At 47.4% G+C, this 20,541-nt stretch overlaps 1 protein-coding gene across 1 annotated transcript; it reads right to left on the bottom strand.

Moving 5' to 3' along the window:
- Positions 1-10,203: 10,203 nt before the first annotated feature.
- Positions 10,204-14,230, bottom strand: LOC149345983 (uncharacterized). The gene is given in 2 exon segments (XM_089541232.1): positions 10,204-11,535; positions 14,030-14,230. Coding segments are annotated over 2 exon segments (1,533 nt in total).
- Positions 14,231-20,541: the final 6,311 nt, after the last annotated feature.

Below are 20,541 nucleotides of genomic sequence, written 5' to 3'. Positions count from 1 at the left end.
TCTTGTACAGTTTCCGCTTTTCCGTTTTGCCAGCGCTTCTGTATAGTTTCGTTCGGTTGGGTGCTTTTCTGTCGCTTTTGCCCCAAAAGGGCATCGTCTGTGGCCATGGGGCCCCCGTACGCAAAAAAGAGGTGTGCGGTTGCACGATGTGCGAGCGATAACCTGTCTGGCGGCGTCACATTTCATCGCTTCAGCGCTACACCTGCGACATTCAGCGCGACACCTGAGGCGAGGACGAAGGAAAAAGGCACAACGAGAACTGACTACCTAAAAATAACGTTGGTGGTCGGCACTCGTCGTGTCTTCTTTCTTCGTTCTCGTGTCGGGTGTCGCGCTGAAGCGTCGCGGCGTTCAGCAGTTTATTTTTCCCGCCAAGCAGCACGTGACGCTGACGTCACAAATATGACGTCATTAAAACACGTGACTTCAACGTTGCGTTTTTGTTTTAATTATGACGTCACTTTTGAGTTGTCCACGCATTTCGGAGACGGCGCTGGCTGCGCACCATGAGCCGCCATGTTTTGAACGTATGGGCTTCTATGCAGCCTACGCTACCATTATACTACCATAGTACAGTCGCAGGTAAAAAAGATTAGCACACATGGCGGAACAACAGAGCGCCGGAATGACAACGCGTGGCGCTGCGGGTGGCGAAGAGGCTGATAACGAGAGTGCCGGGCCGTTCCCATTCTACAGTATTAGGGGGGGTTCATCGGACTGCCACAGACAGCAAAATTACCGGCTAAAAGTAACGCTATCATATATTGTTCCCGCGAGTTCCTTTTGACAAACCATCGCGCACATAAAAAAAAATCAGTAATAAAAAGAAACCATCTTTGCTCATGATAACCGAGCCAAAATAAAGGCTGCAAGCTAAGTCACGTAGGGTCGGCACTTCAACGCTCGGGCGGTGCACGCTTGATAAACCTTACTTCCTGCCGTCCCCCCTAGGCTGCAAACATGGAAACGGCCCGTTAGGCAGGTCTGCGTGCCGCAGCGCCGCGTGGTGAGATATACGAATTCTAATCGTCAGTTATCTGTGCTAGAGAGGGCACGGCACCTGGACAACCGGCAACATGTCTAAGCCACCGATCCTGCTGTTACAGGTCCTGCCGTGGATTGTTGCCGCAAGCATTTCCACCTGTGGAACGGATGAAACACCATTTTTCTACGCGACCCATCACGACAGCGATATCGGCGATAACCTGTTCAAGGGGCGTCTTTCGTCGATGACAGTGACGTCACCAGTGGCTAGCCTACAAAAGGAACTGCGCGACGCCGGAGCATTCAGAGGGCACGGCACCTGGACAACCGGCAACATGTCTAAGCCACCGATCCTGCTGTTACAGGTCCTGCCGTGGATTGTTGCCGCAAGCATTTCCACCTGTGGAACGGATGAAACACCATTTTTCTACGCGACCCATCACGACAGCGATATCGGCGATAACCTGTTCAAGGGGCGTCTTTCGTCGATGACAGTGACGTCACCAGTGGCTAGCCTACAAAAGGAACTGCGCGACGCCGGAGCATTCAGAGGGCACGGCACCTGGACAACCGGCAACATGTCTAAGCCACCGATCCTGCTGTTACAGGTCCTGCCGTGGATTGTTGCCGCAAGCATTTCCACCTGTGGAACGGATGAAACACCATTTTTCTACGCGACCCATCACGACAGCGATATCGGCGATAACCTGTTCAAGGGGCGTCTTTCGTCGATGACAGTGACGTCACCAGTGGCTAGCCTACAAAAGGAACTGCGCGACGCCGGAGCATTCAGAGGGCACGGCACCTGGACCACCGGCAACATGTCTAAGCCACCGATCCTGCTGTTACAGGTTCGTTATTTGACTAATATTGGAAGTGTTAGGAGTGACAACCGCTTTCTGTTAGTTCTGCCGTGCCCTGGAAGATTGTTGACTGCTTTGACTGTTTTGAGTGACACTTGGTCTATGTTATTGTCTTTGTTGGTTTCTGGTGATATTGAGGAAAACCCGGGGCCAAAGACTGCTGAAATGTTGCAGTTAATTCTAGAAAACCAGGCCACGTCGGATGCTAAAATAGATAAACTGAGAACAGAAATGACCGAACTTAATGCAAAATGCGATAGGATGACTGGATTTCTTGATATTATCGAAGAAATGAACAAACGAATGCAAACTTTAGAGACCCTTGTTCGTCAGCAGGCAGATAAGTTGACTGAATACGAGAACAGGAGCAGAAGTAATAATCTTTTGGTTTTTGGTGTCAAAGAAGCAAAAGACGAATCAGATTCCGATCTGAGGGAAGCTGTGGTTCAGAAGATATTTAATGAAAAATTGGGCGTTCAGGCGAAAACTATAGACAGAATTCATCGTATAGGCAAGAAAAACACTGGTAGCCATAGACCTGTCATTATGCACTTTTCCGACTCTAGAGAAAGAGAGTTGATATTTAAGAATTGCGGGAAGTTGAAAGGCGGCCCGATAAGTGTAAGCCCAGATTATGCGAAGGAAACAGTAGCAGTACGAAAAAAACTGTGGCAAAGTAGTAAAGCAGAAAGAGACAACGGAACAAAGGTCAAACTGATACATGATAAACTTAAGATTAACAACACCATTTACGCATGGGATCGTGAACGACAAGAGCGTTGTCTGTACCGAACCCACCAAGATAAGATAGGAGGACCCAAAGTTAACGATGAGTCTGCTGGTCATAGTTCGCTATCCCCGGCCAAATCAACTGCAGATTCTGATGATCATAGCGATTGCTCGCAAATATAGCTCAGAATTATTCTGTTAAACGCCCGTAGTGTAGCAAACAAAACAACTGATTTAGAACATTTGCTAATTTTCGAGAACCCTGACTTATTGTTAATAACCGAGACCCGGTTACATGAGGGAATTGGTAACGATAGCATTTTCCCACCAGGCTACCATGTTTTCAGATGGGATAGAAATTCTAAAGGAGGGGGGGTGGCTATTGTTATGAAAAGCACAGTATCTGCAGTCGCTCTTAACTGCAGCCTTTCTGAAATGGTGTGGTGCAAGGTTTCTTGTGGGAACCTTGTACATTTAGTAGGTGTTGTGTACAGGCCGCCTTTTACATCTCCTGAATTTTTGGATGAATTGCTTTTGTTCCTTAACTCTCATGTAAATAAGAACACCAGACTGATAATGGCTGGCGACTTCAATTTGCCACATATTAATTGGGAAACTTTGTCAACAGGTAATGTAGAAATAAGCAGCGCGAATAAAGTAATGGAAATTATGTTTACTCATAACCTTAAGCAAATAGTAAAGGATTTTACAAGGGTTACATCAAGGTCCCAGTCATTGTTGGACTTGGTTTTCTTATCCCCTAAAGTGGCAGACCACACTATATCTGTCAAGCCGGGTTTATCTGACCACAAGATGATCTGTTTGAATGTGCGGTTGAACACACAAGTCCGCAAAAAATCGCATGTTTTAATACGGGTCAAAGACTACAGCCGGGCAGACGATACGTCTATCTTAGACGTCTTAGAAGAAAACTTGAATCAGTTTGCAACATCATCACACCATGAAAGTGTCGAGGAATTGTGGCAACGTTTTAAGGGCACACTAAAATATTGCATTGATAAGTTTGTTCCCACTCGCTCAAAGAAATCGAAGCAGCTCAATCCTTGGATCACTAGAGAGATCATTCAGTTAACTCTTTCCTGTCCGCACCTATTCCCATCGATAGCCCGCTATCGATGGTTTCAAGTTCGTATTTTCCTGCTTTTTGAAGCGTTCCTGGACAACTTGCGCCATCCAGTGTGAAATAAAGAAACTCTTCTTTCAGTTTCGCTTTTGGTTTGACTTTTTCCGCCAAGCGGTGATTTTTGAAGCTCCTACAGAGTCAGCTGACCGGCGCTCCTTGTTTCCACCATGGCGTCGACGTCGCGCGCTGCTGCTGCGCCGAAACCGCGCGTTTCCACAGAAATTGATGCTCCTGAGAGTTCGTTTTTGGACGAGAACAGCAGCAGTGAGGATTCAGAAGACGACTTCAGCTCTTCAGACTTCACCACCGACAGCGAAACTGCGTCAGACCGACCCGGAACGTCAACAGCCATGCCTCGGTAAGTTTCGCTTTCTCCCCCGAAATGTTCCGCTTTTGTTGCGCGCTTATCGGAAAAGATCAGAGTGTTCTGAAGGTCATAACTCTTATCTGCAGGGTGTCAACGTCTTTCGGGCGGGATTACTTGATGCCGGCAGCGCAGAGAGTCGTGTTTTCGGCTCGAAGACAGCCAGGGGTCGACCTCGGCGTTGCGCGCCGGAGTGTCGCACGGCGCTCGGCGGTGCGGTCGTCAACAGCTTCATACTTTTTGACGCGCATCGCCAGGAGCATCCCGAAGCGCCAGAATTGTCGAGGACATCAAGATTTGATCAGTTTGCGGTCAGACTTGAATTGATCGAGCAACTCCTCGGATTTGATCAGCCACATCCTAAGGACCCCAATGTTCGCCCTCTGTTTCCGCCTCGTGATTCACCTCAGGGGCTGCAGCACAAGCCGCAGAAAATGCTAAGTACCGGAACTGCAAATTGTGCTACGAAGAAAAAAAGGTGGAACAAAAAACAAATGTTTTCTGTGAGACATGTGCGGCCAATCTCTGCTTCACGGCAACAAGGAACTGTTTCGCGCGGTGGCACGATAGTCACTAGGACTACTGTTTCCTTTCCTAGCCCAGCTAATACTGTTCGCAGCAAACTAAAATTTGCTGCAATGTTGCATCGATCCCTGTTGTAAAAAATGTATATTTTGAAATTTTTTTATGTTTTACTTTGGTGACGAAACTTTGATGTTTTTGTGTGTTTTTTCTTTGTAACTACAATTTTCTTATAATTTTTTTCATCTCTTACTCAATAAACATGTTGACTGTGACTAATAATAATGTGGAGAATTTCCTCCTCTACAATTCGGTACCATACACTCCTGTACCAAGCAAGTTTTGTTAAACAAAAAAAAATATTAATGATATGACCTGAAAACCACCATTTTCCCCGCGGACAGGAAAGAGTTAAAGCGCAAGGTAAAAAGGCTACGAAAGCAAAAAAATAGAGCGACAGAACTTTCAAACATCAAAAAGAAGCTCAAAACAGTGTTATTGGATTCGAAAAAAACTTTCTTCAATACAACACTGACTAATTTTCTCACAAGCTCACCACAAAAGTTCTGGCGATATTTTTCAGCGAAAAAGAACGCAATCACACAGGTAATGGATGGGAACGATGAGGTGACTGATAAAACCGATATTGCAAATCTGTTTAATGATTTCTTCCAGTCGGTCTTCAGTAGGGATGATAATGACATTGAGAGTGATCATACAACAATTTACACGTTGCCTTACTCAATGCACGAGATTCGCATCAATAGGGAGGGCATCTGTCAGCAGCTGCTGTCTCTGGACCCGAAGAAATCGAGCGGTCCCGATGAAATACCGACGGAATTCCTTAAACGGTATGCTGAGTGGTTATCATATTATTTGCAAATTTTATTTGAAAAGTCATTGCGGGATCATTCTTTACCTCGTGACTGGCGCAGCGCAATAGTAGTTCCGGTATTTAAAGGCGGTAATCGACTTCTTGTAAAAAACTACAGGCCAGTTTCACTCACTTCCGTATGTTGCAAGGTTTTTGAACACATAATAGCTAAACACATCCTTCATTTTTTAGAAATAAATGACCTATTGTGTCCATTTCAGCATGGTTTTCGGACCGGCCTTTCGACAGTGACGCAGTTAATTGAAACAGTGAACGACTTTTGCAAGGCTATAGATGAACGTCAGCAGGTAGATGTGGTCTGTGTAGACTTCTCGAAGGCTTTCGATAAAGTTCCGCATCATAAGCTTCTTTTTAAACTACGCAGATTAGGAATCGCTGAAAATATAGTACTATGGATTCAGGCCTATCTAAGTAACCGCTGTCAAGTCGTCAAAATAGAAAGTGCAGTATCGAATAGGCGTGAAGTTCTGTCGGGGGTGCCACAGGGCTCCATTTTAGGTCCGATTTTGTTTTTATTGTATATAAATGATATTTCTACTATCGTCGAATCGCCTGTCAGAATGAAACTTTTTGCCGATGATTGTTTATTTTCCCTCCCGTGGCTTCCCCGGCAGATCAGATGAACATAAATAGATGTCTTCAGTCGTTAAACTCGTGGTGCCTGAAATGGGGTATGGAAATAAACTACCAAAAATCTAATTACATGCAAGTAACAAGGAAGCAGAATGTTATGATGTTTCGATACAATATCGGTGAAAATTCCTTAGATCAAGTAAAGTGTCTCAAGTACTTGGGAGTGACATTAACAAATAATCTTGACTGGCGCACCCATATTGAAAATGTCTATTTAAAAGCCTACCAGAAGGTCTGTTTCCTGAGGAGGAAGTTGCCGAATGCGACTACAGAAATTAAATTGATTGCGTACAAGACGTTCGTGCGGCCAATAATAGAGTACGCAAGTGCAATGTGGAGTCCTCATCAAAAGGGTTTAAAACGGAAACTGGAAAGATTGCAAAGGATGTCAGCACGTTTTATATGCTCTAAATACCGCCGCACTGATTCAGTCACAGCAATGCTAAAAGAGTGTCAGCTAGAATCACTAGAAGTAAGAAGACTAAAGCAGAAATTGAAACTTTTTTTTCTGATAATGAATGATAAAGTCAAAGTTAATAAACATCACTATGTTGCACCTCCCCTGAAGCGTTGCCCTCGGAAAAATCACAGTAAGGTATTACAACCTATTATTACACGTACTGATGTCTATCGCTACTCCTTTTTTCCCGATGCTGTAGAAATTTGGAATCAACTACCAAGTGACGTTGTGGACCAAACAGATGTAGACAAATTTGTGATAGGTGTGAACGCGTTCCTGGAAGATTGCTGTGCAAATCTGTAATTCTGTGCATTTGAGTGTTTCTTTTTTAGCGAAGAGAATTGCACTTGTGTCTGTATATGTTTCCCTCCCTGTAATGACCCTCATGCAGAGGGTTAACAGTATGAATAAATAAAATAAATAAAATGTTTTGAAAAGAGTGAAGAGGATGCCGGTGGCGGCTGGGGCTAAGACGTTCTTTTTTAAGCTCCACACCAGCACGCTAACGGTCAAAAAGTGGATGGACCAGAAAGGACTTTTTGTGCCTTGGGGGGTGCACTGCATCATATGCCGGAAGGACGAAACCATCGAGCATGTGTTTCTGGAGTGCTGGGACGCCATTTTTCTTTGGGATGGTCTCCAGCGGACACTCAAGAAAGAACTCCCCCTGAACCTACACGGCATCCGGTTTCTCCCTGTAGAGAGTGATGACGGCACACCTTTTGCTCTCATCATGTTACTTGCATTGCATAGCATATGGAAAAGCAGAATGTCTGTTAAAAATGGTGACATTGATGCTCGTTCAGCACGACAGTTCTTTAAGGAAAGTATTAGAAGCTATGTCAATGAGCAAGAAGTGCAGAAATGTGTACCTGAATGGCTGGAACGCGTGGAAGTGCTGGCAAATGTCAGAGACTTTTAATCGCACAAATTCAGCCGAAGGAGGGCTGAAGAATATTAGTATCGTGAAATGAGAGTTTGGATGAGCTATTCAGGCAATAAAGAAAAAAAAAATGGCCTGCTGGCTCAGTCTGTCAGAACTTCGTGCTAATAACGTAATAACGCGAAGATCGTAGGTTCGATCTCTGCGCAGGCCACTTTTTTGTTTTCCTGCTCTCAGCGCACTTTATTGTTTGTAGCGCAGGCAACACCACTTTTACTTCAGTCGCCCAAGTGCACTGCTTACATGAAGGAAGGACGAGTGGTGTGGATGAACTTGGTGCCGTGAACAGTTCTGGCCTGCTAGCTGGCATCCCACTTCCGGCTTCCGTGGGGGACGGTCGTGTGATGGGAAGCTCTGAGCGCGCTTCGTTATCGGTCATGTCTGGCCGAGGTTTCGGTGAGCGACGGCCACCAGTGGGCTATCGCTTAGTTTTGCCTACGCTGCCTTCGGGAGACGCAATGAAGACAGCGGTTTTCCTTCAGCGCATTATTTCCGGGCGGCCTTATCGCATACAGGATTTTCGTGAGCCTTTGGAAACTGCCGGTGTTCTACCTTTCGTGGCTGGCATTGGGGCCTTTCAAATGTCGCATGTGTGGATGTTGAAGCTGAAAACTGCGGAAGCGAAGGAACTACTGCTGAAAGAAGGAGCACTTGAAGTGAAAAAACGCTATTGTGCGGTCATTGACCCCAACAAAAGTGAGTTGACATTCAGGGTGCACTGGGTGCCCTTGTACGTGTCGAATGAATCTGTGCAGAAAGCTTTTGAAGAATTCGGAGATGTGACAGACGTCACTCGCGAGCAGTGGAACAGTCCGGGTTTCGAAGACGTCGAATCGACAACCCGTCTGGTGCGTATGGTTCTGAAGGAGGGGCTCTCTATTGGTGACTTACCTCACATGCTCAAGTATTTCGGAGGGCAAGTGGTAGTGGTGGTGGCCGGACGGCCACCAATATTCCTACGGTGTAAGAGGACGGGGCATATTCGACGCGACTGCCGCACGCCAAGATGCAGTTTGTGTCACGCCTTCGGACACGAAAGGGAAGGATGCGTCCGCACGTATGCGCGTGTGGCCACGGGTACTGCTCCGGCACAAGACGACGGGAGCGAGCTGCTCATAGACCAGGAGGAACTGGAGATCGCCGGAGCCCCGCCTCCTTCAGGACTCAGCGACGGCCCTGCTTCCCAGCAGCCGGAGCTGCGTGCTGGCGACGAGAAGTCACAAGGTGACCCCGCTGCAGTAACGACTGGCAAGAAGGCGGATGCTGCTGCGCCGCCAGAAGAGCCAACGAGGGAGAGGCGACCACGACTCCGAGGCGCCGATGGATGCGACAGTCTCTTCCATTAAGCGACCTCGTGACTACGAAAAGGCACCGGCCACGGAACGAGAACTTCGTCGGCTAGAAAGGCTTTGGAGAGGGGAGGGAGCCAAGAAAGGCAAGTTAGCCTTGTCGCGGTCCTCGTCGCTCACTCGCGACGAGAGACCGAAACAGTGAGCTTTAGTCACTGTTGTTTGTTTGCTGTGTGCACGCTCTGGCTTATTTGAAGATACCGCTAAATGTTGGCACTCTGAACGTACGAGGACTTGCCTCGAAGCGCAAGCAAGTGCTGTTGAACCCACTGTTCGGTGAGTTAGATCTAGATATCGCGGCTATTCAAGAATTAAAGTTGAGGATGAGCAGTAAACAGATAACATGGTGCTTGATTTTGGTTCGCATTTCAGTGTTTGTGTAAGCCATGCGGCTGGTTTGTCGGCGGGATGCTGTCTTTTCCTGAGGAAAAACATAGGCATAGTAGAGGAACAAATAATAACTTGTGCAAGGGTGCGGCTTATCGTGTGTGAATTCACATATGAAACATTCGCGGCGAGGGTTGTTGTCCTGTATGCTCCTACGATACAAAAGGAACGGCGCGGTTTTCTGGAACAGTTAGCCTCGTTCCTTGATTGCAGTCGAGTGCTCATATTATTGGGAGACTTCAATTGTATTTTGGACCCTGAAGATCGTTCAAATGTAAAGGATGTAAAACACCTGAGTGTTCATTTCTTGAAGAGTGTCCTCAACGAGTGCAGCTTGGAGGATGTAATAGGCCTGGCGAAGAGTCAGAATCACGTGCATTTCACGCATTTACGAGGTAGTAGCCACGCACGACTGGGCAGAATATATGTTTCGCCGGAGTTTTCACCTTCCTGTGAGCAGTATGAAGTGAAGCAAGTGTCTTTAGTGACCACTGCCTAGTTACGGTAACTTTGGTAGGAAGGAAGCAGCGTAAAGCAAAAATCGTTTGGTTTGGTTTAGTTTATGGAGTTTAAAAAAAAAGCAGGCTTCTCCGCAGTCACGTATGGGGTTTAACGTCCCAAAGCGACTAAGGCTATGAGAGACGCCGTAGTGGAGGGTTCCCGAAATTTCGACAACCTGTGGTTCTTTAACGTGCACTGACATCGAACAGTACACGAGCCTCTAGGATTTCTCCTCCAAATAAATTCAACCGCCGCGGCCGGGATCGAACCCGCGTCTTTCGGGTCAGCAGCCGAGCACCATAACCACTGAGCCACCGCTTTTTTTTTCTTTATTGCCTGCTTGGCACACAACAAAATTACAACAGAGCATTCACATTGCAAAACAGATAAAATCCGCCAGTGATGCTGTATTCAGCTGACGGTATTCATTTAAAAGCGCTTAAGTGCTGCAAGACGATTCAGCACTGGCATCCACTCTGGCCGCTCCTTCTGGGTCTTTAATACTTCTCTTAAATGCAATATGCTGTCAATAAAGTACTCTCTGACAGATTTCACAATTTCATCAGCATGTCTGAAAGCCATACGGTTTTTCCATATACTGTGCAAGCTCAAAGCCATGAACATATCATATGGGACCTCATTTTCTACAGGAAGGAAACGAATACCATAGGGGGTAACAGGTAGCCGCTTGCTGAGCGTCCGCTGAAGAATGTCCCAGTGGAAAACTGCATCACTACAGTCAAGAAACATATGCTCGATTGTCTCCGGTTTCCTACATATTATGCAATATACGGACCACGGGACAAATATCCCTTTCTCCTAGAGTCATGGCTTCACTGGCAGTGTCCCTGTGTGCAACTGGAAGAAAAAGGTTTTCAGTGCTGGCCTAACAGGCATCTTCTTTACCCTTTTAAGGACATTACCTTCTGAGCCTACACAGTATATGGAGCGGTAGATAGGTACAGGTAACCAAACATCGACAAGATCTTTATATAATTTTTTCCGTGGAACAGCGGCGAGGTATTCCATTGAAAACCGAACTTTAAGCGTTTGAAAAGCACGGACGACTTCCCAGAGAAAACCTCGCACTCTAATACTTTTAACATTGCTGGAAGACACAATAAATTCTGGCAAAGCGTCCTTCAGCCTCACTTGCATAAGAGATCGCAAAAACCCATCCGTTTGGTCCCTAAGAAAGACAAACCTCGAAATTACTTGCCTTAAGCAGAAATGTGCCAGTCCCAGCCCGCCACTTCCCACAGGACGAAATAGGTTTGTGCGACTTGCTCGCTCCCATCCCGACCCCCAAATAAACACCGCAAAGACTCTATGCATCTTCTGGACGCTCGTCCGTGCCATGCATAGTACTTGAAGGACGTACCATACTTTCGCCACAACAAACAGGTTGCAGACAGTGGCACGGCCGAAAATGAAGAAGTCTCGGCCACCCCACTTGTCCGTATTTGTACGAGAACGCTGGGTTTCTTCCCGCCAGTAATCTTCAGGTTCGCGATAATGCTCGAGCGGCACCCCTAAATATTTTATTGGTGATGTTGTCCACTCAATATTTTCAAAGCTCGCAGGCGCTCTGTCCCAGTTACCATGCCAGTAACCGAAACACTTGTTCCAGTTAATCAGGCTTCCTGACAATTTACAAAACCGTTTCGAGTCTTTCACCGCCTCTGACACACTTTCATTATCGCTGCAAAATACAGCTGTATCATCAGCGTAAGCCAGCAGCTTGACTTCATTTGATAAGAACTGAAATCCCTTTACCCTTTAATTGCACATTAGATTGAGACAAAAGGGTTCTAGGTACAGAGCAAATAATAAGGGGGACAAGGGACAACCTTGTCTTACTGACGATCGAACAGTGAAACTCTCAGTCAGTTCCTTATTGACGGCCGCGTTGCAGCCCGCATACGCCATTTCCACACCTCGAAGGAGCACTCGGCCCACATTCACATGCTTTAATATCGAAAAGAGAACAGTGTGCGCCACACGGTCAAAGGCCTTTTCGAGGTCAAGTTGTAACATGGCCACCCGCCCATCATATGCATCACAACATTCTAGAGCGCTTCTTGCTACGTGTATGTTAGTCTGTATGGTGCGGCCCTTAATTCCGCATGTTTGATGCAGACCTGCAATCAATTTTATCACATTCTGCATCCTACTCGCCAGGACCTTCATAAAAATCTTATAGTCCACATTTGTGAGACTTATAGGACGGTAATTTTTCACTGACACACGCTTCATTGGATCGTCACTTTTCGGTATCAAAACAATGTGAGTTTCCGAAAAGACGGAGGCAGCATACCACTTTCGTAAGCTTCAGCCATTATACCCGGAGTAAAATATGAGCTAAAATGCTTTTGTACACTTTATAAAACCCTGCACCAAGACCACCCGGTCCAGGCGATTTTCCAGGGCTTAACTCGTGAATAGCTCGCTCTACTTCAGCTACGCTTATCGGTTTCCTCGAGTCTCTGTTTTTCATCATCGTCTAATACCGGCATGAGTGACAGGAACTCGCTTTCAAACCCGTCTTCCACGCTTGTCTCGTGTCCCAGTAATTCGTGATAATATTCTTCGAAAGCGCGTTGAATAGCCTTACTATCGCGCACGATTTCATTCCCGTACTCAATTTCTTTTATCTCATTTTTCGTAGTGTGCCTCTTTTCATCACTGATTGCTCGCTTTGTCGGTGCTTCCCCCAACCACAGTCTTTCTGCGCGTGCCTGTATGGCCGCGCCCTTGTATCTTTCTTTATCAATTACCTCTAGCTTGCTTTTGATTTCCCGAGCATCTTTCGTGAACTTCCCTGGCTGTGCACTTTCCAGTGCCATGACCACATCAAGACGATGTTGCAACGCTCTTTCCTCTTTTTTTTGTTCATGGTGAAGCTCGCTAGCTCGTCCTATGGCGCTCATCTTGCTTTCTTCTTTAAACAGTTCCCATTATCTTATGATGTTGCCATTCGCCACTGAAAGTAAACTATCCATGTTGTTCGTAATTGCCTTCTGAAATGTTTCATCCTCGAGAAGCTTTATGTTGAATTCCCACAGGTCCCAATTAAACCGAGATTGCTTCCGTTTCGTTCCAACGGCAAACATCACTAAGGTCACTGAAACTAACACTCTTAACTTGATAGTTATTGCTCAATGACACAAGGCATGTGGAAACGTACGCTCTATCAAGTCTAGCGTGACTTGCTCCTTGAAAATGTGTATATTGTGGTCTCCTACCGTCGGACAAAATGTTGCCTATATCCTCAAGATTGTTTTCTTGGGCAATAGCTATCAGGCGCCCTGCGCTTTGATCAGGGGTGGGCGTATTAGATACTCGATCTTCTGGGGAACACACACAGTTAAAATCTCCCATCAGGACTGTGTATCGCTGAGTGCTGAGATAAGGTTCCACCATGTCAAAAAAGGCCCTGCGTTCATTGTCCTTGTTTGGTGCGTACACACAAATTACACGCCACTGTAAATTACAGAAAGAAAAATCGCACAGAACAAAACGACCGGTATTACAAACAGTTACCGCTTCTTCTGTAGCACCTATCGAGTTTCTAATTAAAAGCACACATCCACCCGAAGTACGAACAGAGTGGCAAACACACACGTTGTATCGGCTCGTGAAGGGTTCGACCATGCGGTTCGTTTGTTCTTCGCTTTCCACCTTGGTTTCTTGAATTGCCACAACATCAAGGTCATTTTACAGAAGGAGGCGACACAGTTGGTGCTGACGTCGCCTCGCAGCTAAACCCCCTACGTTAATAGTTGCAAAACGAAGTGCCGTAGCTGAGCTGGCCACCATGTACGCGATAAACCCAGACAAACCGCATGGTGCTCACCATGATGCTTAGCCAGAATAAAGACCAATCCAGTGACCTTCAGTCTTACTGCGGAAAATCCATGGGCATAGCGACGACGTTGCACATTGTCGCGGTGCTCGCTGGCTTCCTCGGTCGTCTCTCTCCCCCCTTGCCACAGCCGAGCTGTAGCCATCGTCACTGCGTTGGTGTAACCGATGCCGGCCTTTTATCCGGCGGGAGATTCGGCTTCGGGCGAAAGGACGCCCGACACTGTCCCGTCGTTTTAGCTGGCGGCTCTTCCGCACTTGAAGCGGCTGGCGTTCCATCGCTAACGGTCTCTTTATGCGTCCTCTATCCCGCTGCGCTGCTTGTGTCTGTCTGAGTTAGCTCCATTTTTTCGACGTCTCCGCCTGCTGCTGGCGCCTTCGCAGCATTGACCTTGTCTCCTTTGCCGCGGTCGTCAATGGTAGTTTCTGCGGCGACCACTACTTCCAGCTTCTTCTTTGCATCATTGCTGCGCTTCTCCTCTACACTGTTAGTTGCAGTGGCTAGATGGTCCGCTTTCGCACTTGCTCCTCTAGCTGCTTCTTCAGCTTCAGCCTCGTCCATGAGTAGTTCGGACTCGTCCTCTCTTCGCATGGGCCCTGTGACATTTGCGTAAGTCCTGACACATTGGGACTCGTCCTGCCCAAAGCGACGACGGTGCGTGCACCGCGGGACTCGACAGTCACGTCGCACATGACCCACAGTACGGCACTTTAGAAAGAGCGGGGCTCTGCCAGAGACCATGACTAGTGCCTGCTCCCCGGCGATTCGCAGTTGCTATGGTAGGTCGTCAATTGTGATTACAGGCTTCAACTTCAAAGACACTGATCTCGTTGACGAACCTTTTTCCGTGACGCCTTGCACACGCCATAATTCCCGGCTGACGTCGGTGCCGTACGGCGCTAAGGCCTCCCGCACATCTTCATCCTGAACGTTGTAAAGCAACCAGTGAATTTTTATTCTCACTGCCTGGTTCCCGGGGTCGACAATGATGCACTGCCGTTTTTTCACTGTCACGTCACGGGCCGCAAGCAGGCTTTTCATTCCTTCTGCACTATTGAATGTGACCGCCCACACGTGGTTCATTTGATACGCCCCCAAGGCAACGACCTCGGGGAGCAGTGCCAAAGGAACAAGTGCGTCGCGAAAATCCTCTACCTTGTAGGGCCTGGCTCTAACGTCGGCATGCACATAAAGCGTATTCATGACGATACGACCTGTTGGCAGGCGGAGCAAAATACCTTCGTAATCCTGTTGACTTGATGCATCAGACCTGTTTTCACGTCCAAGCTGGGCCGCTGATACCGCTCCAGCGGAGCTCATGATCGCACGTCGTTCGCCACGGCGGCCGGATGTAGAATCCGCTACACCACGGAAACGGGAATAGAAGCAGAGAGTTCTTGTCGGTTCTGCAGGTTGTGTCCGCGACTGCCAAAAATTGTACCGCTGCGAATGCGAGCAATTAAAAAAAAGTTAGCAAAATATTTCCGCCCGGGATCGAACCGGAGACCTTGCGCATGTTAGGGACACGTGATAACCGCTACACCACGGCAACTTTTTTCTGTATTTCCGAAAACGACATAACATAAAGGTTCATTTAAAATACCACTTCAGCTGCACTTCAGCTGACGCGAGTGAGGTTAAAATTTCTTCAGCTTGACCAAGTCATCCAGAAGTGTCACCTACTGGGGTGGGTCAGGTTGTTCCCGGAAACATTCCCGTAGGCAAACAGCACTTTCAATGAAGTTTTCCCGTGCACTGAGGATATTGGTATCTACGTGCCTTACTTGCATACGTGTTTTCCACAAGCTGTGGAGGCCAAGGAGCATGACTAAATCATAAGGTACATCTATGTGATCCCCTGGTAAAAACCGGATGCCGTAAGGGTCCAGCGGAAGTTCTTTTTTAATAGTTCTCTGTAGAACGTCCCAATGAAATACTGCGTCCCAGCAACCTAAAAACACGTGCTCGATAGTTTCTGGCTTCTTACATAACAAGCAGATGGTTGTCCAAGGGACGAAGAGTCCTTTTTCATGAAGCCAAGTTTTTACGGGCAGTGTATTACTGTCCAACTTGAAAAAGAATGTTTTCACTGCCGGCCTAACTGGCATCTTCTTCACAAGTTTGAATATATCCTGCCCTGGGCCTCCACGGTAAGGCGCACGGTACAAAAGTACCGGCATCATGGTGTCAACCAGGTCTTTGTACAGCTTTTTTTTTCCGTACATTGTACAAGTAGTCCGGGGAGAAACGAACTTCTAACAACTTGTAATACAGCACGACCTCACGCAAATATCCCATCGCCACACATGCATTCGCCGGACGACACTACGATTCTGGGGAGCAGTCTTTGCAGCCGTGCTTGCATAACAGTTCTCAAAAAGATGTAATTTTGGTCGCGCAGGAAAATAAAGCGTGATTCCACTTGACGCAAAAACAAATGAACCAGTCCAACGCCTCCATTTTTAACTGGAAGAAACAGGTTTGTTCGCCTGGTTTTCTCCCAGTTCGACGAGCAAAGAAAAACAGCAAACACGCGGTGAATATTTTGAATAGCGGCTCTCGATGCACACAGCACATTCATGTCATACCATACCTTCGAGATCACAAACACATTGCAGACATAGACGCGCGAAAAGATTGAAAGCTGCCTTCCTTGCCACGCATCCGCTTTCTCTCTCGCCCTTGACATCTCTTCAGTCCAGTGTGAGCTGTGATCGCGATAACAGTTCAGGGGCACACCAAGGTAGCGCGTTGGCAAGCGAGACCACTGCAGTCGTGAAAAAAAATTCGGTGTAATGTCCCAATCCCCGTACCAAAATCCAGAGCTTTTCTCCCAGTTGACCTCACATTCAGTCTGGCCACAGAACTTTTCTACAACCCTCGTAACTTCAAGAATGCTGTGTCTGTTCGCGCAAAAGGCTGCTATGTCCTCCGCATATGCAAGGAGTGTGACATGCGCAGACTGCAGCTTGAAACCCATGACCATGAGCTTTTGCCAAGCCTAGCTGTATCATAGCAACCCGACTTCGAAGCGCGTCAACACATTCCAGTATTGTTCTTGCCACATGTACGAGGTCTGTTAGAAAAGTATACGACCTTTGGCCGAAGAAAAAAAACTGGCATAACTGGAGCGTTGGAAACCTAATCACCTTCAAAGTAGTCACCTTGGGACTCCACACACTTCTCCCAGGGGTGCTGCTATTGTTGGAAGTATTTCGAAAAGGCCTCTTTCGGAATGGAGTTTAGCTCCGCTGTCGTTGCAGCCATAATGTCCTCTCTTGTCTGAAAACGCGCTCCTTTCAACGGCCTCTTGATTTTGTGAAACAGCCAGAAGTCGCAGGAGGCCATATCAGGAGAGTGAGGACAGGAGTCTGGTCTTTCGCCAAAAAAAGTCGGAATCAAGTGCAAGGAATGTGCAGGAGCAGTGTCGTGATGGATGCGCCAATTTCCAGTTGACCTGAACTCAAGTCTCTTGCGCCGCACTGCATGACGTAGGCGATGGAGGACATCCCTATAGTATTCTTTGATCATTGTTTGACCCTGCGGGTTGCGTACTGGTGGTGTGCTACACAGAGGGAGTCAAAACAAGCAGTCAGCATCACTTTGATGTTGCTGCGCATTTGGCAGGCCTTCTTTGGTCTTGGTAACGTGGAATGCTTCAACTGTGACGACTGGGATTTGGTTTCCGCGTCGTACCCGTACACTCAAGACTCGTCACCAGCGATTATGGTGTTGTTGAAGTCGGGGTCACTGTTTGTGGAATCCAGCATGTCCTGTGAGACTTCAACACGAAGCTGCTTTTGCTCCACCGTGAGCAGCTTCGGCACGAATTTCGCCACAACTCTCTTCATGGCCAAATCTTCGGTGATAATAGAATGTTCGCAAAAAGTGCTCATGTCCACCTCTTCCGCAGTTTCTCGGATCGTCACACGACGGTCCCGCATCACCACAGCGTTCACTTCGGAAATGACCTGATTATTTCGGCATGTTGATGGCCGACCGGAGTGTGGCTCGCTATCCACCGATGTGCGGCCATCTTTAAACCAGTTGTACCACTGCTTATTCTGTGTGCTGCTCATAGCATCGTCACCGAAAGCCGTCTGAATCTTCCGAATGGTTTCCACTAGACTGTAGCCCAGTTTGTCGCAAAATTTGAAGCATTAGCGCTGCTCCTGTAGCTCCGCCATTTTCCTTGTAATAAAAAACCGACGAGAGCACTGTGCACTACCTCACTGAAACGCTGCGTCCCAGCGACTGACGCTATCGGCAGGCGGGAAAAAATTCGTGCATGCGTACGAAAGCTCATGGTCGGCTGGAGCAAGTGTGCTTGTTTCATATCCATCAGGTGATCGAAAAAAAAAAAGTAAGGCCGGATACTTTTCTAACAGACCTCATATATTTGTGGCTATGCTGCGACCTCTGATGCCACAGGTTTGGTGTGGCCCAACTAAATTGTCGATTACGCTCTGCAGCCTTTTGGATAGAATCTTCATGTACACCTTGTAATTGACGTTGGGTGAGACTGATAGGCCTATAGGAACCAACCAACAATCGTTTTTCTACGTCATCAGACTTGGGAATAAGAACAATGTGTGAAGTAGTGAACGACAACGGGACCTTTTTTCGTTCATAAGCTTCAGTTATGACATTAATAAAAACTGAGAAGCTTGGTTTTTAAAGTATTTATAGAAGGCAGCGTTCAGCCCATCTGGCACAGGAGATTTCCCAGATGGGAGGTCATCTATTGCTGTCTCAATCTCTTCCAAAGTAATAGGCAGCTCAAGACGCTCCTTAACATCGTCCTCTAGAGTTGGCATCAGTCGTAAAAAATTCTCTTCAAAGCCTTCAGTGCGCTCGCGATCATTACTAAGAAGCTCAGAAAAGTGCTCCGTAATAGCGCACTGAATACCTCTACAGTCGTTGATAATGTCCCCCTCGTGTCTTATTTGCCTGATTTCCTTCTGGCAAGAGCGCTTTTCATCTGATAGCGCTCGTTTCGTAGGTGCATCGCCTGCCCATTATCTGTCGTTCCTTGAGCGTACCACCGCCGCTCTCTACCTGTCAGTATCGATTCTTTCGATCTGACATTTGACGTCTTTTATTTGTTTAGTGAAAAAACCTGGCTTACTGCTTTCCATGCTCAAGAGGCACTCGCGCTGCCCGTTAAGTTCTTCTTTTTCCTTCCTTTTGATACTGAATTACGCTACTCCTTTCAATTGCTTTAATCTTCACTCGTTTGAAACTTTCCCATTCGACTGAAACGCTGTCTTCAGGCGCAGCTAGCGCACTGTCCAAGTCTAATATAGTTTCCTTGACAAATTCTTCGTCACCTACAAGATTTTTGTTCAGCTTCCATGGATGCCAGTTAAAGCGTGATTTTCTTCCTTTCATTCCAAAAGTCGCACTCACAAGGCAGTGATCACTAAACGACACTGGTTTTATGTCGTATCCAGTGCACAGCGGCATGATATCAACCCATACACACAACCTATCTAATCTTCCATGACTATCGCGCTGATAATGCGTGTATTCAGGCAGGGTTCCGGCAGAAAACATATCTCCAACGTCTTCCAAGGAATGGTCATGCACGAAGGCATTCAACAGTTCCGCACTTTTGTCCATCACTTGTCTACACTTTACGCAGTCAGAAGCAGCACACACGCAGTTGAAGTCTCCCATTAGGATGAAAGCCTTGTCACAACTCAAGTAAGGCTCAATGGAAGAAAAAAAAAACAGCTGACGATCACTTTCAACACTGGTCGCATGAATGCCAACTGCGCACCAAAGTAAATTTGAAAACGAAAAGTCGACAACCAAGAGACGACCACTTTCACATGCAAGTACATGCGCTACACTTGTACCTAATGTATTACGAATAAAAAGAAGGCATCCACCTGATGCACCGACAGAATGACACACACACACACGTCGAAGTTTGCGCGGAAAGATGACACCATGCGGTCCACCTGTTCTTGAGAGTCTATCTTTGACTCTTTCACAGCTGTTAAGTCTAGGTCATTATCAAGCATCAAGCGATTAAGTTGACATTGCCGCCTTCGGGCTCCCAGCCCTCTAAATTTCAAAGTTGCGACACGCAATGGGGCTTCTAGTTTAATAGCCATGCGATTAAGCAAAAAAATGCAATCAGCTCCATATGGCGCCTACCTCCTCAGTCGTGCGTGTGGCTCTCCTTGTTCCGCTGCGTTCGCACGCATATGCGGCCTTCCAACGATGCGTCTGGAGGCACTATAATCCCATTCCCCGCAGCAGCTTCCATAATCCGCGCACGCAAACGCAGAGTTCCAGGTGAGAGCACACTACGCGGACGACGCACAACCAACACTCCCGCCAACGAAACACAACAAAACTACGGAGGCGGTTTCTCCGCCTGCCGTGTCGCAGCGTCAACGTTCGGCCGCGGCGTCAAGGACGGACGTAGAATCCCCGTTGTTTTTGATGGTGGCTCGTCGCTGCCAGCTCCGGCCTGCGCCTTGTCGCCGACGCTTTCCTCATGGGACCGTTTCGCAGCGGTTAAGACAGCCACATCATCGCTGACTTCCATGGTGTCGGCATTGCACGACTGCACGCTGCCTGGGGCTTGGAGAGTTTGTTGTGGCGTGTCCATCGTTCTATCACCACCACCTTGTTGGGGCTCCTGCTCTACTCGTGGAGTAGCCGCTGCGGTGGCGGACGTCGTCTTTTTTACGAGAGGCGTCAACGTAGGCCCATCTTTTCTCGCTGGTTGCCCCGTTGTTTTGGCAACCTCTTCTGCGTTGTTTTGGCAGCCTCTTCCGGCAGCCGCTTCCGCGCGGATTTCTTCTTTGTTCTGGTGCTTGCGTCCGCGACTGCCAATAATTGTACAACCGGGAAGGCGAGCAAATAAAAAAGAAAAGCAGAAACAA

The sequence above is a fragment of the Amblyomma mixtum genome, chromosome 4 (genome assembly GCF_055824585.1).
Source record: "Amblyomma mixtum isolate Tamu chromosome 4, ASM5582458v1, whole genome shotgun sequence".
In the NCBI taxonomy this organism is placed as follows: domain Eukaryota; kingdom Metazoa; phylum Arthropoda; class Arachnida; order Ixodida; family Ixodidae; genus Amblyomma; species Amblyomma mixtum.
The sequence above is the reverse complement of the archived record's forward strand: the minus strand, read 5'-3'. Positions and strand labels throughout refer to the sequence as shown.